Here is a 26,652-nt window from a genome sequence, read left to right as displayed (position 1 = left end):
AGCCTTCTTGGCAATAAGGGCACACTGTTGACTCATGTCCAGCTTCTTGTCCACTGTAACCCCCAGGTCCTTTTTCACCAAACTGCTGCCTTTCCAGTTGGTCCCCAGTCTATAGCAGTGCATGGGATTTTTCCGTCCTAAGTGCTGGATTCTACACTTGTCCTTGTTGAACCCCATCAGATTTCTTTTGGCCCAATCCTCTAATGTGTCTAGGTCACTCTGTATCCTATCCCTGCCCTCCATCGTATCTATCACCACCCAGTTTAGTGTCATCTGCAAACTTGCTGAGGGTACAATCCACCCCATCATCCAGATCATTAATGAAGATGTTGAACAAAACCAGCTCCAGCAACGACCCTGGGGCACTTCGCTTGTTATCGGCTGCCAGCTAGACATCGTTGATCACTACCTGTTGAGCCTGATGATTTAGCCAACTTTCTATCCATCTTATAATCCATTCATCCAACCCATACTTCTTTAACTTGCTGATAAGAATACTGTGGGAGACCGTATCAAAAGCTTTGCTAAAGTCAAGTTATATCACGTCCACCGCTTTCCCCACATCCACAGAGTCAGTCATCTCATCACAGAAGGCAATCAGATTGGTCAGACATGACTTGTCCTTGGTGAATCCATGCTGATTGTTTCTGATCACCTTCCTCTCTTCCAAGTGCCTCAAAATGGATTCCTTGAGGACCTGCTTCATGATTTTTCCAGGGACTGAGGTGAGACTGATCGGCCTGTAGTTCCCCAGATCCTCCTTCTTCCCTTTTTTGAAGATGGGCACTAGATTTGTCTTTTTCCAATCATCAAATCATTTGCATCAAAAGGATTGTAGATGTCTAATTACAGGATGTAGCTAAAGTAGAAATCCTTTTTATTCACTCACAATCAGAGTAAGAGGTTTGTGACTGGTGAATAGTTTATTTTTAATCATATGGGTATTCATAAAATATTGCACTCCAGAAATGACTAAAGCCTCTTCTGTAGTTTGTACATATACATCTTTGCACATCTGATTCTTGGGAGTAAGCAATGAGGGAGCTTCTCAGACTGAAAGATAACTATTCCGAACCCAAAAGGAGCAGAATGAACAGTACGAGTTACAGAATTAACAGAGCGATAGTGTACGAAGATATTAGTAGCTACTAAAACATGTTTTTCTTAAAGCTACAGACAGATCACACTATACCTCCCAGTAGCTGTCATTAGCAGTTTAATCTCTCTAAGCAGGTAAATCCCCCTGAATAGAGTAAATATTGTTGAGTGTAACCATTTTTTGCAGTACAGTGGTTTTCATTTTAAAGTCAGCATTTACCAAGTTACTACATAGTGATATTTGAGATAGATTAGGACACAACTGCACAAAGCCAGTAGGGATTCTGAAACTTACTAGAAATCTTAAAAACAAACAAAGATGACCCAGCCTACTAAGTACTTTAAAAAAAAATACATTGTGCAAGTTGATCAGACAATCTTCTCCACTATATTTCAGTAATAGCTTGTTTCCAGAGGTCTTAGCACAACTTGTCAGTTGTTTTACACCTTAAAAATCTATTTATACCTGACCACTAGATCAGCAGGATAACTAGAGACTTAATTTTAACTCTGTTGTGGAATGGAAGGAGTACTCAAGACATGTGTATTCCTTTTTTGTAGATAAAGGAAAGAAAATAGTTCATTTTTCTGTTATGTCTCTATTTTAATCTCTTAGACACTATGATCTGCCTTGCTGGAGTCGTTACTGCTGCTGTTGTATTTTAACCAGCAATCTTTCAGCACATGTTGAATCATAAAATATGTCTTGTTTCTCATTGTACCAACTTTTCCATCTAACAGAATTAAACTTTAGCGCCTACTTCTTTAAATTCATTCCTTAAGGAAAAGGTTTATACATTTGGGCTTGCATTATACTACTTATATCTGAGAACAAATAGACCTTTTGATCACTACAGAATGCTTTATGTTGTTTCCTAATCTAGTTTTCTGAAGCTTTTCAACAGCATCTAAGGAGCAATGTTGAGAATAAAGATCCAATTAATTTTCCTTGTTTACTAGGCATAATACTCATAGAAATAGTAAATGATTCCAGTATTTACTAATGTTGTTAAAATGTGTATATATGTCTGACCTTTTCCCTACCACTATAATTACTTGCCAGGTCTTGTGGCTCATTTTTGAATTGCAGTAATATATTTTCCATTTTCTGTTCCTCTAACCTGTCAGGGAAGTTTTAAAAAATTTCTCTTGAGACTTCAAATATTCCTTTTCTTATTTTGGAGCCAGCAGATTCAAGTAGAATAACATGCAGACTGTTCACACCAGCCTGCGGGTAATAAATAATAATCTGGGTTCTTGTACATTGACCAGACATTGTCAAGCAAACTGTAGATTTGACAAGAGCATGAAAGCTAAGGCAGTCTGCTTCTTATGATGCTCTGTCCCAAGGGGACCCCAGCCAACTCTTTCATAGAGGATCTAGCAGGAGATAGATGTTTTTCTGGAGATTAATGGAACATCAGACCACAAATTGAAGTTCAAAGTTTCAAGTACTTCTTTCTCCCTCGCTCTCTCTCTCTCTCTCTCTCTTTTTTTTTAAAACCATCTCCAAACTTCCCCATTTCTCTCTATTGTTGAATAAACATTCCTACATTGACAGTACAGAATACAAGGCTTCCTGTAGAGTAATTTCCTGCATACTTACAGTCTTCAAGACAGCGTCACTGCTGCCATGTAGCCTCTGTTAGAAAAGACAAACACCAGTCTCCATTACTTCTTTGTATAGCTATAACACACATAGTCACAGTGAGACCAACAGCCAAAAATATGTCCAGTTTTGCTATACAGCAAATAAGCTGGGGGAAGGGGTCTTTTGTAAGTTTATTTCTGTATTACATACAAAAAACTATGTCAAAAGACCATTATTAAGGTGCCAAAGTCAAGCACTCAGAAGTTAAGAAATGCCAGAATTAAGGTGGCCTGTGCCATTTGCACTACCTTGGCAGTTTCTAGTTATCTTCCCTTCAACTTTGCCTGCTAAGAATACCTTTACAATACAAACCCTTTGGCCAGGAGGGAAGGCAGAGCTGGAAACTATTAAGTATCAGTTAGAAAAAAAATGCATGACTCTGGAGGGCTCTTTGTGGCATTAAGGAGCAGTTCCCTTGAGCTCCAGATCTATTTCCATCCAGAGTCCAGGGCCCCAACTGACCTCCAAATAAAGGAACAGGTACCCCAAATTCTCTAGAATGTCATCAGGCAAAGATGTGTCTACTGGGAGCTCTGCAAGTACCTGAAAAACAAGGTTCTGCCCCTGGACAAGATAGCTTCTGCTGAGGGTACTGTGTCTACGGTGGCTGTGGTGGAAAAAGTTGTTGCCAACACAGTAGAGAGCTAGGCGACAACACCCCAATTAACTTTTCTCTGCAAGCGCTGACAGGACAGGTGAATGAAGCAGAAGAGAGAAAATGGAAGATCAGGTACAAGGGCTCTTAGTCCAGGTGCAGCAAAGCTGCACAGTTATCTTCACTTAAATCTAAAGTGACAGACTTTGAGGGAAGTTCTTGATGCAATAATTTGAGAATTATAGGAGTACCTGAACAAGCAGAGAACAGCAACCCCCCTGGAATTCGTTTCCCAGCTTCTTCCAGAAGTGCTCAGCCTGCCGAATGACTTTTACATTTGATTTAGAGAGCGCACATAGATCCCTGGCTCCTAAGCCAGCCTGAGATGCCAAAGCTCATGCACTGATTGTCAAATTTATCAGATTTACTGTAAAAGAAAACATAGTGCAGCTAGCTTGTGGAAAAAACCTGTTTTGGGGGGTGCCACAAAAGAAGATAATGATTTTTCAAGACTTTGCAAATGATGTGGTTGAACAGAGATCAGCTTTAGAAGAGCAAGGGGACTTGCCAAGCATCTACGAAGTTCCCAGCTCAGTTTCATGTCAAGGTTAGTGAGGAAGTAAATCTGTTCCAAAAGCCACAAGCAGCAGAACGTTTTTTAAATAGCCTGCAGTGAATTGAGTACCTGTTCTGTTTTATACCAAGTTTACTTCCCAGTTGTTATGTCTGCCCTACCTGCACTTAGGAGCTTATCCAGTTACCGTGACTCACAAACTTATTTGGGTTCTCTCTCTCCTGCTTCAAGCGGATACTTTATTAACTTTTGGGACATGCATATCAATTCTCATCAAATGGCTGAATGTGAATCATCCCAGCAGGGGAGTTAAAGAAACACCTTGTTCCAAATTAGTCTCATGGGAGTGACTGTGAAAACTGCATATTAACAATATTAAGTGTCTTTGCTTCTGCATTTGTGCTGGGGAATTAATTCAACATTGGACAACATGAACATCGACATTAATTATTCAAGACCCATGTGTTAGCTCAGCCCTGATGTACACCAAAGAGATCACTAGAGGGCAGCGCAGCTCCCTGTTGCTCTGTATAAATCTGAGGGCTCTAGTTGCACTTTTTAAAATTGGTGCCAGTGGGAGACTCTGCTGTATTACCACACCCTACTGCTGGGGGTCCTCATGACATCTCATGGGCTGGAGTCTGAGAGACAGCTCCCCTCCCTGCCTGCAAGACATCATGGAAAGCTGCACAGGGCTGAGCAATGTAGTTGTACCCTCTCTAGAACAATGGAGCGGAGTAGAAGACCAACACAGGTTGCTGAGCTACATGGGCAGTGATTTCTGCTCTCCTTATAAACCTCCTGTTTCCTCCCTTTGACCTTGCTCCTGCTTGCTCTCTTCCCCAATACCAATCTCTTTCCTCTTTGTGCACCATCCCTTTCAATCCTCCCTTGACTTCTGCAGTCCCTTCTTACACCTTCTATAAGCTCAAACCCTGAGTACATGAACAAGAAGTATACAATTAATATAGAGAAGTCACTTGTTCCATTGGATTATTTGCTGTGTTCTTTGGTGCAGTAATTTACAGTTTGTGGGAGTAGTTAGATTCTCCCATTAGCTATATGTTTACTTAATATGGGGACGGGAAACACTGTTTGGTTGCAAACTAAAAGGGGGAGAGGTTATGTGGCCCTCACAAAGTAACCCTCACAACATGCAATGTCTCTTTCAGTGCACCAAGTTGTATTACTGATACTTTGGTGTTTGGTTTGGCAAACTGAAGAGATTACAGATTAGGGGATAATACACAGGCATTGACATATCCTTGACATATCAGGTTAAGAAATATTACATTTGCAAAATGTGTGCTTCCTTTCTATCTTCTTGTAATGTAGGTATTAATTTGTGGTCTGGAAATAATGGGATGCCTGTTAAAAATAGCAAAGAATGGATATTGGTGGAGCTTCTTGCCTGGATGGTGTGTCTTCCCAATCCACTCCCACCAAAATGTCCAGCTGGTTTTGTTTTGTTTGTAGTGTTAGATATTTGATAATTGTTGCCATTACATTGTGCTCTACTATGCTTGGTAATAAGTTACATTATTTTATGTGTTTTTATATTTTTGCTTTAATTTGTCTTTTTGTGCTCCCCGTGCTTCCTTCCCCAATCTCCCCCAGAGCCCTCTCCTCCCTATTCCCTGGAAGTCTGGCAAGTGGCAAGCATCTGGCAAGGTAATCCAAAATCTCTGGAATAAGTGTCAGACATTTCATCCATAGACTCCTCCCCACCCCCATGGGTTTCTGTGTGGGAAATAAGATGGGATGTAATAGAGCAAGTAATACAAACATTCCCTCATCTCCATTTGTAAGAGTACTCATACAAAAATAATTCTTAACACAGTCAAATGGCCCTGAATCTTAATTTAATTTCCTGTAATGTGAAGGGTCTCAATACACCAATGAAAAAGAAAAAAAGTGTGCTCATTATTAATGAAAGCAAAAGAAGACATAGTATTTTTGCAGAAGACACACTTGACCACAAATGAGGCTGCTAAATTAGAGCGTGACTGGGTAGAAAAAAACAGTATCTTGCAGCTTCTCATCCAGATCCAGAGGGGGAGCCAACCTCTTCCACAGAGCACTGCAAGTAACAGTTTCTGTCTCAATTTGAGAGGTTCAAGGCAGATTTTTAATCCTTCAAGTCACCAACAACGGATCTGAACTAGTCACTGCTAATATGTATGGGCCTAAGCTTCATGATCCTGAAACCTTTCATAGGTTTTTTTTTAACAAAATTATATGAAGACCCCAAGAATCACCATAGGGATATGGGGTATTTCAATTAAATGCTTGATCCTTTTATGGACAAATTTTGGCCTCAGGGGCATAAGCCAGCTAAAACTAGAATGGCTCTCGAGTTGTTCTTTAAAGATCTGAGACTATGTGATATCTGGCAACTTATACTTCCAATGGGTAGGAACTATTCATACTTTTCTCCAATACATGTCCTATTCCCCTATAGATTGTTTTGATCTCCAGGAACTTGGAGGAGTCAGTTACAGAATTAACCATTAATACAATTGCTGATTCTGATCCCTATAACTCTTTAAATAGCAACAGACCCAGGTGAGAAAAGCCATGTAAATGGAGATTTAATTCTTCCTTTTCAAAAAACATTTTGAAATGGGGCCAAATGAACATGAAGTTGGTCTGTTTCTGGAGACAACCAACCATAAACATCTTCTGACAGGTTAACATGGGAGATGTTCTAGGTATATTTGAGGGGTAGAATTATAAGTTTCGCAACAGCTAAAAAGAGACAGAAGATATGAGAAAAAAGTAAAAGAGCTTGATTTGTCTCATGCCAGAGCCCCATTTCCAGATTTGCTTCAATCCCTGATTTATTGTAGATGTGAATTTAATAAGATGCACTCAGCGCAGACTCAATTCACCCTATTTTTACTCAGGCAGGATTTCTGTGAATTTGATGAAAAAGTTGGCAAGTTGCTGGTGTACCACCTAAGACAAAAAGACCTCTGCATGTAGAATCATGGCCTTCCATGATAAATATAGTAAATTATGTGCATCACCTAAAGAATTCTTCATTAATATAATTAATTTCTATAACTATTTGTATAAATTGGACACAAAGCGTGCCACACATGCTTTGGATCAATTTTTCAAAAACACTACATTACTGCAAATTACTGCAGTCAGGTGTAGAAACCTTGACATACCCCTAACCAAGGATGAGTTAATTGAGACCACTAAGAATATGAAAGCAGGGAAAGCCACGAGGCCAGATGGCTTCCCTGCCAAATTCTATAGTAGACACTTCCTCGACCCTCTGTCTGACAAAATGCTTAAGATGTTTTATGAATCACTCCTAGAGTGCACCCTTCCCCTACACTGAGGAAAGCCCTACTATCAGTTATTCCTAAACCAGGAAGAGACACTAAACTATGCTCCAATTATAGGTCAATTTCACTTACTAATAGTGATGTCAAAATATTGGTAAAAGTTCTGGCAATGAGATTGGAGATGGTTTGGGTTTCTATCATACACCAAATCAAGTGGTATTTGGTCAGAAGCTATCATGACTCTGATAACTTATTGATGTTATAGCAGTGAAATACAATGTCCCCAAAACACAAGCTGTATTAGCCTTAGATGCAGAAAAGGCTTTTGATAGAGTGGGCTGCAGGTATATGTTTTATACCCTACAAAAATTTGGGTTTGGACTCATATTTATTTCCTGGATTCAACAGTTATAGTCTCACCCAACCCCTCGCATCACAACCAACCTTGTGACCGCAGCCTCTTCTAGGTTACTCGGCGAGGCCCCACTGTTGCCATTAGTTTTTTATTTGACTCTTGAGCCCTGGTAGTAGGTATATGGGCTCATCCGATTAACTGAGGCATACAGCTTGGTTCCATAGAGTATAAATTGATCTTATAGCAGACGAGGCTCTTTTATATATATCCAAACCAAAACCCACTATTCCAGCCTTCCTATCACAAATTCAAAAATTCAGAACAATATTTGTCCCAAATTGTCATGTAGTGGGGCTTTTTTGCAATGGAATTTCCATAAACAAACTGATGGAATAAAGTATAAAATTACCAAGAAACATTAAACTAGTGAAGATACAAATTTATATCTTTTTCTCTCTCAAATAACTAGTGATATAAGTAGGTTGCACCCTCTCTCCCTCAGCCTGTGGGAAAGGGTTAATACCTGAAAGTCAATATTCTGCCTAGGCTCCTCCATAGTCTAAGGGCCTACCTATATATATCCCTCAGTCTTATTTTTGAAAATTTAATAACATAAGTAGAGTCAGTCTGAGAGACCCTGGTCAACACCCATGACTATCACTTAAACTCAAGTGCCCTATAGTCAGGGGTGGGGGGGAAGGGTGAGGGCGTTATGCAGGAATGGGGCTCCCAGACCTACAAAATTACTATTATGCTTTTATCATATCCCAGATGTCACATTGCTTCCACATGGGTGGATATTGAATGGGTATTAATGTATCCAGTTCTCCCTGCAGGTCTGCTTGGTTTCTCTCTTTATCCAATAGAGAAAAATAAAATGCCTACAGTGGTGGCTGTGCAAAGGGTCTGGGATATCCTAGCTAAGAGAGGTACCAATTCCATCGTCACTGTCATGCAAAAGGACATATCTGGGGTAGCCCAGACTTGTAAATTGGGGAGAAAAAAACCCCCTATAATTTGTAAGAACTGGCTGAGCAAGGGCATCATATGGATTTCCTAATTAGTCAAGGATGAGGGCTTTGTCTTCTTTCTAACACTAAAGCAACATGGTGACCTGCCATCCTCAGTGGAGTGGCAGTACTTACAACTAAGATACTTGCTAACATATCAATTTGGTTCAGATACTCGAGGACTGACAAAATACTTCTACACACATATGGGAGTAGACGTGGTTCGGCCTAGAGCTTGGGCTCTGAAGCCTAAGAAGGGGATGGGGCTTCAAAACTCGAGCTGCAACTTCAAAGTGCTGTCTACACAGTTAGTTTTAGCGTGGTGATATGAGTCCTGCAATCCTGAGTTTGTCAACCTGGCTGGGAGGCTCACTGCCATGGACCATGTAGACATACCCCCAGAGCTACTGGGAACCTCGGAAATGCTTCATAAATTCTCCCACTATATATGCTCTACTAATGAAAAGGAACTCCAGTGGTCTGGAGATCTTTGGGAAAGGGTGGAAAGGGAACTTCACACAGCCCTTTAAAGAATCCTAATAGCAGCACACATTACAGAATGTTAAAAATGCTTCTGTGGATCTCAGACTATGCCTGATACAGCAAAAGATTTTATTTAAACTATATCGGCCACCACAGAGATTGTACAAGATGTGGGTCTTGTCCTCTGTTGTTTGTTGATGCTGTAATAAAGAAAAAGAAATCCCCTGATGCATATGTTATAGGACTGTCCAACAGATAGCTGTGGAAAGAGGACATGAGTGAACATAGTGCTTGGCTTCAGCAACCAAATCTCATCTGAAAATTATATCTTAGATTATGTATCTACTATGTTCAGTTTAATTCCACGACACAGGCTTTGGTTCTTGAGGACCTCAGGGATTAACAAACTCATGATTTTACCAAAAAATGGAGGAGTTGGCTGTTTCTGTTTCTATTCTGAGTGTTCTGATCTGTCTGAGTTAGCAGCAGCGGGGGGGAGGGAGGGGCGGGAGAGTGAGTGGGAGGAAGGCTTATTGACATAGAGAACAATTACATGAATTCAAAGAAATTTGGACCCTGTTTCTTGATACACTTGGATAAAGAATGCAGATATAGCTCAAATAATGCCAGACTTCCATTCCGCCCGTCCACTTTTCTTTTCCTCCTCCCTCTTTCCCCTTTCAGGCCCCTCCTTCCCTTTGTTTTTGTTGGGTTTTTGGGTTTTTTTTGCCTACTTGTGTATGCCTTTTATTATATTATTATTATTATTATTACTATTGCTGCTGCTCCCACCCCGACATGTTATGTCTGGGTACTATTGTCTGGTTTTGTGTTGCCTGGTTTTGCAGCTTTGACAAGTCGTAAAATTGCATGATTTTACTGGCGATCCTGTGAAGTGTGTGGGTCTTTGGAAACATATACAAACTGTAAGACCTTTTTTTTTTTTTATTGTTGTTGGTTTCTTTGTGAAAATTAATTTTTAAAAAAATCGTAAAAAAGCACATGAATTTAGCCACATAACTAACTAAATTGAACAGGTTAATGCCTTTGGAGGCAGCACAGTCCAGCAAACAGAGCAATGGATTGGGAGTCAGGAGTTCTGGGTCCTATTCCTGTCTCTGTCATAGACCTGCTGTGTTACTTCAGTCAAGGCTACTTCACTTCTGTTTAGTCACCTTTGTCTGTCTTTGTCTTTACTCATCTCTGTCTATTTAGAATGCAAACTCTTTGGGGCAAGCTTGTAGAGTATGTAGCACAACGGGGGCCCTGTTCTCAGTTGGCATCTCTAGCTGCTGTTCTGTTAATAAATAACAGCCCTAAAGCAGTCAGCGGAACTCTTTATGAGCTGATTGTTCCTGTGTTTCTTAATAAAGCCTCGTATGACCCTTGAAAAGATCAGTCTCTAAAGATCTCGGGGAATACTGTCAAACCCCGGCCTCAGGCACAAGAACACATTTTAATTATAGTTTAGTGGGAAGCTATGTAATGTGGAGATACTCAGGACTAGCTTAGGAACCACTCTGCAGCATTTACAAAATTCACCTTGGCTTCCTGTAAATAAGAAAGGCCTCTTGTTTTACTAATCTCTCTGCCTATTTCATTGACCCAGGACATGATGCTTCCCAACACTCAACGTTCTGGCCAGTGTGAATAACTCTTGAGTTAGTCAATTACCCACTAGAAGGCATTGTAGGAATAATTTTCTTTTGAGACACTCCTGTCAGATAATGTGGAGTGATGGCTGTTTGTAAATGCATATTGACTATATCCCGATCCATCAATAATTAAACCAATAATTATCATGAAATTATTAATAACACTGTCAAATGTCAGTGAATTCTGTCACATTCTGAATTGTTTGCACTGTTGTTGCCTCAGGATATTAGATAGACAAGGTGGGTGAAATAATATCTTTTAATGGACCAACTTCTGTTGGCGAGAGAGACAAGCTTTCGCATTTACACCACGCTCTTCTTCAGGTTTGGGAAAGGTACTCTGAGGCCAGATCTGCACTAGGAAATTAGATCAGTATAACTACATCACTTAGGGGTGTGAAAAATCCACACCTCTGGATGACGCAGTTAAACCAAACTCCTGGTATAGGCAGCACTAGGTCAATGGGAGAATTCTGCCATCAGTGTCGGTACTCCATCTCCCCGAGAGGCAGTAGCTACGCTTACAGGAGAAGCCCTACCATCAGTGTAAGTAGCCTCCTCATTGAAGCACTGCAGTGGCACAGCTGCTTGCTGCAGTGTTTTAAGTGTAGACCTGTCCAGGTCATAAAGCAAAATATGAGGTGGAACAGATTGTTTAGCATAAAGGAGGTAACATGTTGCAAGAGACCATTCAAGGTGAAACGGGCACTGAACACCTCTGCAATCATAGGACAAAGGAGGCTTAGTGGGTTATACAATCTGTTCCCTCTTGTATTTAGCTGTGACACTGAGTACCTTTCCCAGACTTGAAGAAGAGCTCTGTGTAAGCTTGAAAGTTTGTCTATTTCACCAACAGAAATTGGTCCAATACAAGATCTCACCTACATTGTCTCACATATATTTCTTAATATCCCAGAATATGAACTGATACAATATACAAGATTTTGACTATCAACAGCAAATATTTTTTAAATTGGTTTGGGTCTGTAATAGTAACTGATATAATAAAATAGTTCTGCTGACTCTCTTTTTCATAGTAATAAGTCCAATGTAAAGTAAGAATGCTAGGTGATTATGTTTAAATATTGGTTTCACAGTGATGGGGTTATTTGGATATCATGTTAACGAAGGAGATCATTTTTAGTCACTGCAACCTCAATTAGATCATTTTTAGTCACCAAGAGTCATATTACACTGGAGTTGCAGATTGATGTGACATTTTATAAAGTCAGCTAAATTTATAATGAGAAATATTTGCCCTTTTTGTGGCCATTCATAGAAACCAAACCCTTATTCTTTCATCACTTTATCCATAGATAGTCACATTTTGCCACTGGGCAACATAAAAAACGTGATTCTCATTTATTTCAGACAGTCGTCATTTCAACCACAGTTCTGTTAAAATACAAGGAGGGATATTTTATTACTTTCATCTTGTTCGGAATCAAGTTGTTCTAAATAAGTGAGGATCCTCTTGCACCAAAGGACTGTGAAAAATTGTTGTACCTATTGAACTGACAGATTCTGAACTGTGGAAGTTTATAGATGGAATCACTAAAGTTTAAATTGCCAAATATATAACACAGCAACCAATAATTCCATGGTACCATCTCCAGATTTTAATAGCCAGTTTGGTTACATTGTTACTTATATTAGTATACTATTAGTTCCTGGACACATTGGATTAATGATAGCAATGTGTTTTAAATCACTGAGTGTTGTCATGCTTGTATACTCCTACCAGTCAGCTATGCATCATTGGAACAAGCTAGCTCTTCCTATGCAAGCCTTGGGTAAAGATACATGCAGGAGACCAAAGAGGAAGTGGGGCAGGAGTTTTGGAGGGCAAAACAGAGGGAAGCTATAAAGGGTTTTCCCCGTAGTCTAATACATGCCTCAATAAAAGCCACTGTTTCAAGGAGTTAAAAACTCCTTTTTCAGTTATCATAAATTTATACTGAAACTAGACTAAAACTAGACTGTTAATGGTATGAAAATCATATGAGCTACTGGTCTGATCCAAAGCCCATTGAAGTCAGTGAGCTTTGGGTCAGACACTAAATGCAGCATGTTGACAGGTAAACGTTTGTGCATCTCTTCCATTATAGCATTACACTTGATTTGTAAAGCTTGTAAAAGTTATGTGACATATCAATTTAGAGTTGTTGGGACCCCTTTCACAAAAGGGCATATCACACCACACACACTACAATGCAAGAGGTTGAGTAAAGGGTTCATGGCCATCCTAACTCAGATATTTTGTGCCTTCCTGGGTTTTCTTTCATGAAGTGCTTTGTCTTTAATATTTACTGTGGTTAATAGTGGTCAGACTGGGGCATGGGACTTACTACACTGGATTTGTCTACTTTTCAAAAGAGTTTATATAATCATGCAGAGTTAAACTCTACCCTCAGATACTCACACATGGCTCCCCTTGATTTCAGTGGGAATTCTGTGCGAGTATTAGAGGTCAAAATTTGGCCTGTATGTACTATATTTAAGGTGCACACATGCTGTCTTGAAAAATACATACACATACAAAAGGGTGTCCAATTCGGCATGAGGGTTGGGGTAGGAGTAGGATGGGAGGGGAGTCTTTCATTTTGGACTTTTTTCCCCCAAAGTGAAATTTTATTCAATTTGCAGTTTCTTAAAATGAAAGGAGAATACTTTACAGCTTGTCATTTTTTCAAAATTTATCCTTAACAAAACCGTCTATTGACACAACCTAAGGAAAGAATGAATTAGTACGGCCATGTCTATACTTACAGCGCTGCAGCTGTACCGACACAGGTGCTCTATGCCAATGGAAGAGAGCTCTCCCATCCGCATAGTGCTATGCACACAAGCGTTTATGTCAATGTAACTTATGTTGCTCAGGGAGTGGAATATTTACACTCCTGAGGGACATAAATTTTGCCAACATAGGCCATAGTCTCAGTTTCACAGAGTTACATCTCTAATTGAGATTGCAGTGTGTCCCTGAGGGATAGTACAGGCAAAGCCAAGGGCAGAAGCAGCATTCCAGGTCTATACTACAGACTTCTGACAGCATAGCTATGTTGAGGTGGTTTTATGATAATATTCTGCTAGGTACCTCAAGAAATATCACAGAATAGATACTTGGATTAGAAAGGAAAGAATTGACCCTAGTGGGAGAATTGTGTGCATGTGTCATGGAGAGAATACACCACAAAGCTTCTGTGATGTAAATTCAGAGTGATCTAGTTACTGTACTGTATGTGCATCAAAATAATTAAAATTCTAAATTACAGGTAAATGTGTACCATGCACAATACAAGCTCCTTACAAATTAAAGTTCCTGGCATAATTGTTGTTTTTCCTCATGCATTTTTTGGGAATAACAAATGTCATCTTGAAATAGTACATAAAAGCCTTTGATAGCTTATATTTTAGATTTTAAAAAAACCTCATTGAAATCACAGTGTCTTTTTCTGTGTAAATTGTATCCCGTTTAAAGTTTTGGGAGCATAGGAAGAATGGATTGCTTAACTGATGTGCTATAATCTCATTACTCGATTTCAACGGTTTTCAATCTGTGGTCTGCAGACCCCCTAGGGGTCCTCAGACTATGTCTAAGATTTCCAAAGGAGTCTGCTCCTCCTTTTGAAATGTTTAGGGGTCTACAAATGAAAAAAGGTTGAAAACCACTACTCTAGTTGAAAACTGGTGTGAAAAAGAAGGACAAAGTATGAGAGAAAAAGAGAAGTACAATACACATGAGGAGAAATAAGCACTTAAATACACTGAACTCTCCTTGGGAAGAAGGAAAGAACAAGTCAAAGCCAAGTTTGGAAGGGAAGCATATCATCCCCTCTCTAGCCTTATGAAGTTTCCCTACAAAATATAACAGTGTCGACTGTTTTTTGTTTTTTTTTACCATTGTTATTGTTTCTATTGAGACACCTTTTCATTCTCCAGAGAACCCAGGTGCAACCACAGCTGGAGATAGAGTCATGATGCCAGGGAACAACAGTTGGGAAGGGGAGTCAGGCCAGTATAGAGCCTCCGCCACATTCCCAGGCTATGCTGGATTTGGAGGTAGTCTCCAGCCTAGCTCACAGGTTTAAGCATATGACCGAGACATTCTTCAAAGCCTTTATTATTAACAGATTCCCAGTTATTTTTCTATTGATTCAGCAGGCACCCTGAATTTCAAGGAGGGCTTCATGAATTGGTTAGGATCCAACAAAATTACTAGTGAAGAGCTCCTTTCAACTAAAGAGTACCACTCATATTGCCAAAAAATTGTACAAAACTGCCTTTGTGCTGACGAAAAAAATGTTACGGTCACTGTAGATCTGTCCATGGAAGGGAAAAAATAATCCTTGTTTTAAACCATAGCACTTTAAAATAATCGTAAAATTAATCAACATCAAATTATTAACACTGCTTTATATTTCTATATCACCAATGACAAGTTGGATCACTTTTAAGGGCAATCCTATTTCATAGAAAGGCTGTAAGCGTGTGACATCAAAATTGTGTACTAGGCTGGTATAACTCACTGGTCTTCCCAGGACAGTGAATAAAATAGTCAAGAAGACCAGACAGATAGGCAGTTAAGGTTTCACGTTGAGGTCTCTGATAAAACAATGACAAATGATCCGGAAAAAGGGGTAAACAATGAGGTGGCAAAATTTGCAGATGATACAAAAAGTACTCAAAATAGTTAAATCCAAAGCAGATTGCCAAGAATTACAACAGGATCTCACAAAACTGGGTGACTGGGCAACAAAATGGCAGAGGAAATTCAAGGTTGATAAATGCAAAATAATGCACATTGGAAAAAAATTATTCCAACTATACATACAAAATAATGGAGTCTAAATTAGCTGTTACTACTCAAGAAAAAGATCTTGATGTCATTCTGGGTAGATCTCTGAAAACATCCACTCAATGTGCAGCGGCAGTCAAAAAAGCTAACAGAATGTTGGTAATTATTAGGAAAGGGATAGATAAGACAGTAAATATCATAATGCCACTATATAAATCTATAGTATGTCCACACCTTGAATGCTGAGTGTAGTTCTGATCACCCCATCTCTGAAATGATATATTAGAAATGGAAAAGATACAGAGAAGAGCAACAAAAATGATTAAGAGTATGGAAGTTTCCATATGAGGTGAGATTAAAAAGTCTGGGACTGTTCAGTTTGGAAAAGAGATGACTAAGGGGGATATGAGAGAGTTCTATAAAATCAAGAATGGTGTAGTGAAAGTGAACAAGGAAGTGTTATTTACTTCTTCACATAACACAAGAACTAGGGGTCACCCGATGAAATTAATAGGTAGCAGGTTTTAAACAAACAAAAGGAAGTACTTTTTCACACAATACACAATCAGCCCGTGGAACTTGTTGCCAGGAGATGTTGTGAAGGATAAAAGTATAAGTGGGTTCAAAAAAAGAACTCGATAAGTTCATGGAGGATAGGTCCATCAATGGCTATTAGCCAAGATGGTCAGGGATACACACCCATGCTCTGAGCATCCTCTGACTGCCAGAAGCTGGGAGTGGATGACAAGAGAATGGATCACTTGGTAAATGCCGTTCTATTCATTCCCTCGAAAGTATCTGTCAGTGGCCACTGTCAGAAGACAGGATACTGGACTAGCTGGACCATTGGTCTGACCAAGCTTGGCCATTCTTATGTTCTAACTGGGATGTACAATTGGGAGCAAGTGATAGCTAAAGCTGAAGCAAAGTAGGAGATCACCCAGGAGGTGGGTTTGATTATCTCTTTATTAAGGGGGAAGGGAGGAGTCTGGAGTTCAACAGGAGACTCAGAGAGAGATGGAGCTGTCCCCTGTGGCCATGAGAGGTTTAATTAAAAAAATAAAAAAAGGAAGAAAAAAAAAAAAGAGGAAGCTTCATTCCCAGTTGGATCCTTAGCAGAATGCCAGGCTGAGATCATGCTAACAGCTCTGATGACCTGAGCAGTTGGACGATGGAAACAAAACAAGCAATTTCTTCTACACTGTAATTACACTGATGAAGTTTAGGTAGGTGATATCTGGCCAAGTTTAAAGATTAGATAGGCATTCAGACCACGGATTTTGTTTTAATATTAATTTCTCTCGGTTTGTAATAAGGCTTACTGAATAAGAGCTTTCTGGTTGTAGATTGTTTAGGCAAATCCATGAGGGCCATTCAAAAAGAGGTGAACAAACTTGAACTTCGAAGGAAGGTGTCTGGAGCCCAACTCTGTTTGAACTTTCTCTGTTCAAATGGCACATACAAAAAAAAAAATCCATCCCATCAGATACCTGGTGCCAGGCCTACACTTGGCTCCACGCCAGGATTGCCTAAGGGCCATGGACTAGAAACTTGTCAAGGCATCAGCTAATCGCATCAACCCTAACTCCTTTGCAGACACCACCACCGCGGCCCAGGCCCAACATCTCCTTTTCTCACACACACACAAATGTTCCCTAGGACCTGGCTACCACCCCTCGAACACTAAGCTCTAACACCTCCTTTTATTGTCTTGTAGTAAGAACGAATCACAAACTTTGTGCAGATTTGGAATCTGCTGCAGTTTGGGTTGTGAATCTTGGCAGGTGTGGAACACTATTAAAACTTGTCAAGTACAGAACTGCACATTTTGTCCTACTTTTTCAGCACAGCATAATACTAACTAGCAAATGTGCATTGTGCTGTTCACTGATGTTAGAGTTTTTTAAGTTGTTTTCAGTATATGTACTACAGTTCACTATTTTTTGTTCCGTGTTGTCCTTTAGTCTCTGGCACAGATTTTACACATAGCTCCACACTCCCCTCTTTGACCTTGCTCTTACCACTGCTGCTGCTTGGCATAAATAATTCCATGGCCAAGCAGCAGAGCTCTCATTAGCAGATGGAGAAGTTGCCATCCACTCTCCATCCTGCTCGCTTTCCATGTTGAGTTTGTGTTCATAACTCTCTGCACCTGTGCTGTGCAGTATCAAGTCCAAAATACCATATTTCAGTACTGGTATAAGCTGTATTTATTAACAAGGATGTGTTTTGGTTTGTCTTAACATTTTAAAGGAAAAGAGCCTTGTGCAACACCCAAGATCATAGACAGTAAACTGGAGGAGAGTTCAGAAGTACCTATTTTAGAAGAAACATCATCTTCGCCAATAGATATTCAACAGCATTCATGGCATGTTTCCACCGATATTGAAAACACTGAAAGGTACGTGTAGAACTTTTTTCCTAAATACTGGAAGTTAAGTCTAAGGCTTTATTCAGCCCTTCCCAAACAGACAATCAACATTGTTACTTGTAAAGTTATCAGCACATTAAAAAGGCATTTTAACATTTCTTCAGAACTTAATGTACGTGACAGTAACTCCTAAATCAGAGAGGACACAGAGATGGGCCAGGAGTGAAATACTTGATTTAGCTGAGTACCACTGGGTGTCACTGTCAAAGCATGAAAGAGATAAATGGACTACAGAGATAAATGGACCTACTTGCAGAACAGAGAAAATAAGACTGATTTTCAGTTTAATCTTAATCAGGCCTCTGCTTTTGTATCCCAGATTACCTGGTCTCCATTTTTGCACCGGCAAGTCAGGTACTTAGACATCCAGTTGACATCAATTGTGCCTGATTGTGCCTGCCAATAATTATGAATGTGTGGAATAAAATAAGCATATACCAAACTGAACTCCATTCATCCTCTGGCTATCCATGTGCAAGTTAAAGCTTCTATAGCCCTTTAACAAAAATGAGATAACCCTAGTGGTCATTTCCTTTCTTACTACAACTCTTCTATTATCCAAGGCTTTGTGTGAGTTACCACTGAGAGCATGAGGGCTACCATATTTACTTGTATATTACCATATTCTGTTCTGTTAAAAGAGTAGTTAAAAGAATAAAACTAATCAATAGGAAAAAGTTACACTGCTCTCTTTAGGAATCATATTGTAGCATCAGGGGTACCCAAATGAATGAGGCAAAACTGTCTTTCAAACCAAAAACCCTTTAGAGCAGCCTGAGCCCTCACACAGAAGAGCAGGTCTGTAGCACCACACCCGCACGCTGTTTCTCTTTCACTCTACAAACCCTGAGCCACTCTCAAAACACACACATACCCCTGTAACCCTGCTATGGGAGCGGGGAAACCCAATATAATATTAATGGGGATTATTTAATCTCTTTTCTCCCCTTTGATATTTTGAGCAAATCCCATGCACTTGAGAGGGGTCAGATTGACACGCTGGATGAAATGTTCTCTTCATCCGTTCCCTTCAGGTTGTTTATTTATTACTTTTTAAACTCCATCTTTGTTCTTGGTACTGTACAAGATACCAGATACAGACGGTCACTGTCCCAAAGAACTTAAAGTGTAAGTGTTCTTTGTCTAGGGGCAAGAGGGTAGTGCAGCTAACACTAGTTCTGATAAATGCCAATTGTGCTGTATATGGTGCATCTTTCCACTAGGAATGGGACTGAGCCCACCAACTCATTTTATAAAGATCACTCAACAGCCAGAAAGTGGTAATTAAATCATACTCTTGGGCTAAATTTGAACCAGAAAGCTACCAATTACAATCAAATCAGTTCTCCAGTTCCTCCTTATTAAATCTAAGGGCATATTCCTCTTGTAACAAAAATAAATAATTAGACTGGCTTTTACATGGGAACCAACTACTTGTCCATTAGATAGATCCAAAAGAGCCCTTTCGTCCCACTTTGAGTTTCATCTTTAATTATTTTAGTATATTGTACTATTCCGACAACCCTCAAAAGCAGAAAATAGGTTATCTATTTTACTTTTAATTTCCACAGAGACATGAGAGAAATGAAAAACCTTTTAAGCAAACTCAGGGAGACTATGCCTTTACCTTTGAAAAATCAAGGTGAGTCTTGCTTTTTCTGTATGTAATGTAAATTAAGACATTGAAGTGCTTTGGCTTAGTTTAGATCAGAAAAATCTACATTTTCTACTAGATATTACAGCAAAATATTTTGAGTAAGTCCTGGCATCACTGAAGTCAATGGCAGAACTCCCACAGATATCGATAGGGCCAGGATTTTACTCTATGAGGTTAATCCAGCACCTTCTAAAGTTAGTATATTTTGGAAATTAATAGCTAAGTTATGTCTCTACTGAGGAGCGCTGTACTGGAGAAAAGGAAGTGGCATAATAAAATTTTATTATAAAATTTGCAGATGACACCCAGGTCAGAGGCGTTGCAAGCAGTTAGGAGGAAAGGATTAAAATTCAAAGTGACCTTGACAAATTGGAGAATTAGTCTAAATTCAACAAGATGAAATTCAATAAAGAGAAGTATAAAGTATTTCACTAGGAAGGAAGGTGCACAATTACAAAAATGGGGAGTAACTGGCTAGGTGGTAGTACTTCTGAAAAAGGATCTGGGGTAATAGTGGATCACAAATTGAATACCAGTCGACACTATGATGCAGCTGCGAAAAAGGCTAATATCATTCCAGGGTGTGTTAACAGGAGTGTCATATGTAAAACACAGGAGGTAATTGATCAGCTGTATTCAGCACTGGTGAGCCCTCCACTGGAGTAATGTGGCCAGTTCTGGGAGCTACTCTTTAGGAAAGATGTGGACAAATTGAAGAGAGTCCAGAGGAGAGCAACAAAAATGAAAAAGTTTAGAAAACCTGACCTCTGCGGAAAGTTTAAAAAAAAAAAACTGGCCCTGTTTAGTCTTGAGAAAAGAAGACTATGGGGGGACCTAATAATATATTTGAAGACTGTTAAGGGCAGCTATAAAGAGGACAGTAATCATTTGTTTCCGTGTCCACTGAAGAAAGGACAAATAATGGGCTTCATCTGTAGCAAGGGAGATGTAGGTTAGATATTAGGGAAAACTTTAACTATAAGGGTAGTTGAGCTCTGGAATAGGCTTCCAAGGGAGGTTGTGGAATCCCTATCTTTGGAAGTTTTTAAAAACAGGTTGGCCAAACACCTGTCAGGGATGGTCTCTGGACTCTCTCCAATTTGTCCTTAAAAAATGAAAAGCTAGGGTGTATTCTTGATATCATATATCAGGGGAGGCCAAACTTACTGACCCCTGACGTCCCTGTGCCACTGGGCAGAATCCTCTAGCCCCATCTCCCTGCAGCAAGGCAGAAGCTCCAAGCTCCCCACCCCAGTCTGGTAGGCGGAGAATTGGGGGGGGGGGAAGCATACTGGGCTCCATGAGCCACACTTTAACTGTAAAAAGCCACATGTGGCTCATGAACCACAGTTTGGCCACCACTGCTATATATTATATTAGGACCCCTGCAAAGAGCAAGTGCTGCAGGCTTGTGGAATCGGTCAGCGTTATGCTCGGCTCATGCGGCGTCTCAGACACCATCAGGTGGTCCAGGGACATCTACATGGAACATATCACCGGGCATAGGCAATACCATGAGAAATGAGCCAAAGCATGCTGGAAAAACAATGCAGAAAGACCTGTGCTTTGTGGATCGTATTTGCTAAATGGACTAACCACCCTGAACTTATCAATGAGGGACAATCAGCATTCATTGCTATACTTGCTTGCCACTAACCAACTCAGTATTTCTTTTGTATGAGTGATGTACCCAAATGTTTAAACGCTTATATCTTAACTGCATCTATAACTGATAACCATTAATCTGGGATATTCCAGATTATGTACACTGCATTCTAGGACTTTCGAACCAAACCTCGTACCTTTTGGATAATCTATGCATTATCCTTAGATGTACAGAAACTCTTTCCTTTAAAAACTCTGTATTTCACTACTTCATAATATTAGCTTGAATGAAATATTTTATTTCTGTAATGCTGTCAGTGTAGAAGACAGTACACAATAAACAGAGTATGCTAAACACAACAAGTCCCTGTCCCAAGACCCTAACAGAGTAAAGGCACAGGAGTTAAAAAACACAGAATGGGGAGAATGCATTGAATTCCAGAAGTTTCATGAAATGGTGACGGTCGCAAAGGGTTTGGAAAGCGGGGAGGAAGAAATCTCAGTGTACATGATATGGAAGGCCATTCCAGGTCAGTGAGACAGATGGTAAAAAAGGCACAAAGTCTGGAATGGGGCAAAGAGAGAAAGAGGACGCTGGACATAGCAAAGGAAGAGACACAGGCAGTGGAATAGGAGAAACTTGGACTCAGTGCAGAAGAGAGGAAGGCCATTCAGAGTTCCAGGGATGAATCCTTCCTCTGCACTCTGGCCTCTTTATATTGCTGTTGTAACCCTTCTGCCAGGTGGAGTCGGCAGCAGCAAGGGCCAGGTTCAATGTCTAGGGATTTCTTTTACCACTACAAAATAGAACCAGCTCAAGTCCTCACTCTAGCAATCTGGGAAAACAAAACCCCCTTGGTGCCTCTCAGAGGCAACACTTCCCCAACCACAAGCACCGAATCTGTGTACGACAAAATAAAACTTTTATTAAAAGGGAACCCAACATTAATTTGGGAATACACCACAACCACAATTCGAAAGCATGTGCAAACATCCATCCCACAGTGTGTTTGGCAGTGTCCTTTACCTCAGTTTCACACCTTGTGGTATGAGTCCAAACAAATGTCCCTTAACACACCACTCCCCTCACCTGCAACTGCACCCTACTCACAGTTAGCTGTCCTTTCTTTAGCGAAGACCCCGAGTTCAGAGGTACATTCAGAGGGTTCACCTCCCACCCCTGGAGGCGGGGGGATATCAAGCAATGCCTCTGCAACTGGCTCATAGCTGTCTCTCTGCCACCGCCGCTGGCCACTGCTTGGTGCTCTCACAACATCATGTTCTGAGATTCCACCACTTAACACAGCTCCTAATGATTTCAGCAGCTAGTGGGGAACCTCAGAGCCAGTGCAGCCTTTGTTGTCTTTCACTGTCACCCGCACAGTGTCTAAGGCTTAGCCCCTAGACCTATTCAGCAGTGATAGCTCTAAAAATCACTAACCAGAAACAATGACTCTCAACTGAGTTCAATCAACTCTATCATTAAATGCTAACCACTTAGTGGCAGCAGCATCCCCCCTAGAAACACCTATCCCCACCCACTCATTTTAATGGGACTGTGGCTTCCCTACCCCCTCCTTAGCAAGTAAGGTTCAGTTTAGTATGATCCCCTCAATGAGGGAGGGGGTCACAGAAACACAGCTCTGCTGCCCTTTACTCATACAGTAAGGATAAAAACACTTCATTACCCCTGCATTCAAATACTAGAGTGATTTGTAACCCCATACCAGCCAAAATTGATCATTTTGGCAAAGCAGCTTGATCTGCTGCACACCTAGGCAGAATAGGCAGGTCTATGCAAACGTGGTCTGCTCCTGAAGCTTTTTCCCCCAGCTCATCCATGGGAGCTCAGGGGACTGCTCATTTAGATCCTGCTTACACTCTGCATAGATGGCTGAAGATCTCTGGTAAATGCTGTAGAAACTTTCAGGGCCATGCAGCAGGCAGATGCACTTTTAAGTAGCCCTGAGACTTCCCTAAACTATTCTGGGGGCCAGCCCCAAGATCAAGAAGGTATAAACAGCTCTTTTGCTGCTCCCACAAAGATACAGCAGCTATGTTCAGAGCTTACTACCCACTTCTGGGAATTGAGGTCTCAAGAGAAGATGATCATACCTAGTACTGATTGAAGACATAAAGTGCTATAAGTATTCTAAGATCATTAACTAATTAATTAAAACTGCATTTTGGATTCATCAAAGAGGGAAAATAAGGGAGAGAAGACCAAAAAGGAGATTTTAGCTAATTACCAGGGTATGGGCTAATAACTCTAATGATTAGAGGTGAAATTAAGAGTGTGGTTTTTAAAAAAGTTGTGAGATGATTTGATACTGTTGAATGAATCAGTCCTTACAGGGCCTGATCATGCTCTCAGTGAAATCAATGAGAGTTTTCCCACTGAATTCACTGAAAGCAGGGTGGGCTCACAATCCCTAGTCTTTACAAGCTTAGTATAATGCTTCTGAACTTGCAGCTTTGCCTGCAGTCTGATTGAAGAAGTGTTCAGATACCCAGATGTACTGTGCAGGTGCAGTGGGTGACATTTAAGGAGAAGGAGAACATATTCTCTCAAAGGAATCATACACGCAAGACAATCCATTTCTGACCCTTGTATTACAGCTGCATGTGCAGCACTCTCCCTGCAACTGGCATGTGTAATATAACCATTCTCCTTTGAGGTGGTTATCAAGGCTGCACTTTGGATCACCTACCAGGGTTTCCAAGAATATTTTTTACAGCAACCTAGCCCCTTCCCACCCAGGACTCCTCCATTATGCACTCAGGCCCACAAACGGACTTAGGCACTGCAACAATGAGCCTCACAGCTCCTAACTTTTAGGTGCCTAGCCGCATAGGAGACTCCACAAACCCTGAGTTAGGCAACCAGGCTCCTTATGCAATGCCTGGGGAGAGTTAGACCTCTAAGGAAGAGATCCACAAAAATCAGCATGCTAGGTGGGGAGCCAATAACAGGTGCCAAAGAAGGGGTGTGTCCTAAGCCTTACCCCACTCAGTGAATTACACTCCTAAGTATGTGATGGAGGGAGGCACCTATCTTCACTGGGGATTCTAAGCTGTGAGATTTCTCTTGGAGTCAGGTGCCTGAGTAGTTTCTTGCAAAAATCCTCTTGCTCTCGTATGCAGACATCAGAGCTTGATATGCAGACACTGTAATCAGTGGTACCAGAACTAGGGGTGAGCATAGTATGCGAGGCAAGGGGCTGGGTTGTCCCCACAAACTGCAAGCCTTGGGCAGGCATGGAGCGGCACCAGAAGGTGCCGCACTTCATGGTGAGGGGCTGAAGTGCGCCTTAACTCCTCCCTTGCCACGAGGCCCTGCCCCTTGCCATGGCCCTGCTCCTCCTCTTCCTGCTGAGGCCCTGTCCCGGCCAGGCCAGAAGCCGGAGCTGGGCCATGGTAAGAGCCGCCCAGGGAGACCAGGCTGCTGTGGAAAGCCCCGGACCCTCCACCTACCTTGGCTGGCGTGCCCCAGGGGGCAGGGAAATGGGCTGGGGTCTGCTCTCAGGCACCTCAGCCCCATGCCCAGGGCAGGTGGAGGGTTCAGAGCTCCCCACAGCAACCTGGGTTCTGTGGGGAGCTCTTCCCAGAGCCCAGTTCTATATTTCACCCTGGCCGGGGGGGGGAGGAGGAGCAGGGGGTGAGGCCACAGACGGGGTGGGGCCTCAGGGGGAAGAGGAGGAGCAGGGGCAGGGCCTTATGTCCCTCCCTCGCCCCTCTACTGAGGTTCTGGGACAGTTGACTCTAACCAGAGGATAGCCTCTGTATCAAGGGAGGCTAGGCATTGTAAACAGCCCTCCAGATATTGAGACGAGCACTCTTCCAACTGTGGGATGAATTATTGTTTGCAACACTGCCCCACAGTCACAGTATGGAGAGGAAACCAGGCCAAGCTGGTGCATAGTTGTGGCAACTCTGTATGACCCAGAAAGTAGCCTGTTGAGCCTGGTCCAGGATCTACGATCAAGTGGATAAGGATGCAGGTGCATCAACAGACCCCTGAGCTTACTTAGTGTGTTAGATTCTCTTTCCCATTGATGCCTCCACTCTATAAGAAAGTAGTTTTCAAAGCTCCCTGCTGGCACTGATTGTTCAGATTAGGTAGCAAGTCTACTGCCTTCATGTGGCACCCCCTGTCAGTAGCAAAAAGCAAAGCAAAATTCAACAAAATGCAAAAATCTGAGCTCTTACAAGCATGGCAATGGTGCACACCTAACTCCACACAAAACAGCTGGGGTAGGAAGGAGTGGTCAGAAATTGTGACCTCCCTTTTAACCTTTAGCCCGGTGGTTAGGGAACTCATCCAGGAGGTGGGGAACCCTAATTCAATTCCTCCTTGTGCCTGTTGTGGAGAAGTGATTTTAATATAGGTTTCCCCCTCTCAGGTGAGTGCCCTAACCACTGGACTGTTGAGTTATTCTTTCTCTTTGGGCCAGTGGATATTTATTTATACACCGTGGCATAGCTTCAACAAGAGAGAGCCATCTCAGACTACACCATAGTCCAGTGGCTAGTGCCTTCATCTATGAGGTGGGCCAATCAGATTCAAATCCCTTTGCTACATCATGCAGAGGAGGGAATTGCAAGGGGGTCTCCCATGTTCTGAGTGAGTTCCCTAACCAATGGGCTAAAGGTTATAAGGGAGACCATACTGCTGCTTCCAAGGAGGATAGAGCGAGGCTGTTCTCAATGGTAGCAAATGACAGAACAAGGAGCAATGGTCTCAAGTTGCAGTGGGGGAGGTCTCAGTTGGATATTAGGAAAAACTTTTTCACTAGGAGGGTGGTGAAGCACTGGAATGGGTTACCTAGGGAGGTGGTGGGGTCTCCATCCTTAGAGGTTTTTAAGGTACGACTTGACAAAGCCCTGGCTGCGATGATTTAGTGGGGGTTGGTCCTGCTTTGAGCAGGGGATTGGACTAGATGACCTCCTGAGGTCCCTTCCAAGCCTAATCATCTATGATTCCCTCCACCCCACCGGGCTATTTTGTGTAGAGATAGGTATGCTCAGAGCACACCACGCCCACAGGACAGATGGTCATTCCCCCACTTATCTCACCTGGTTTGAGGATTAGGGTTTAGGAGCAAGCCAGACAGCAGCTGTCAGGACTGAGGCAGCAGTGCATGTGCTCAGAAGTAGACATGTAGGGCACTTTAATGCCAGGAATTTCAGCGCTTAGAGATATTAGGTGCCTCCAGGTTTAGGCAGCAGCTTGGAAGGAGTTTTGAGAATCTCAGTGGCACCTAAGTTTTGGATTTAGGCAACTGAAGTGGGAGTTGGTCACATAAGTCCTTGTGTGGCTCAGGCTTCACTCTCTAGTAGTCTGGGAGGTGAGAACCTCAAGGTCAGTCCTGAACCCATGTGTCTAAATCTAGCATTAATTTTTTCCAATTTTGGAAACCCTTTTCATAGTTAGCAAGCAT

The 26,652-nt window shown here is 41.5% G+C and overlaps 1 protein-coding gene across 2 annotated transcripts in view; it reads left to right on the top strand.

The window, feature by feature from the left end:
• RGS7BP (regulator of G protein signaling 7 binding protein) overlaps positions 1 to 26,652 on the top strand; it is a 72,546-nt gene that overhangs the window by 44,008 nt on the left and 1,886 nt on the right. For both annotated transcript variants that reach the window (XM_067568557.1, XM_067568556.1), the window contains exons 4-5: positions 17,772 to 17,919; positions 19,521 to 19,591. In XM_067568557.1, the coding sequence (XP_067424658.1) occupies positions 17,772 to 17,919; positions 19,521 to 19,591 (219 nt within the window). The remainder of the gene's footprint in view (positions 1 to 17,771; positions 17,920 to 19,520; positions 19,592 to 26,652) is intronic.

The sequence above is a fragment of the Emydura macquarii genome, unplaced genomic scaffold, assembly GCF_026122565.2.
Source record: "Emydura macquarii macquarii isolate MOO-44397 ecotype Brisbane River unplaced genomic scaffold, CSIRO-AGI_Emac_v2 contig_2897, whole genome shotgun sequence".
Classification (NCBI taxonomy): domain Eukaryota; kingdom Metazoa; phylum Chordata; order Testudines; family Chelidae; genus Emydura; species Emydura macquarii.
Note: the sequence above shows the minus strand (reverse complement) of the source record. Positions and strands in the feature narration are given on the sequence as shown.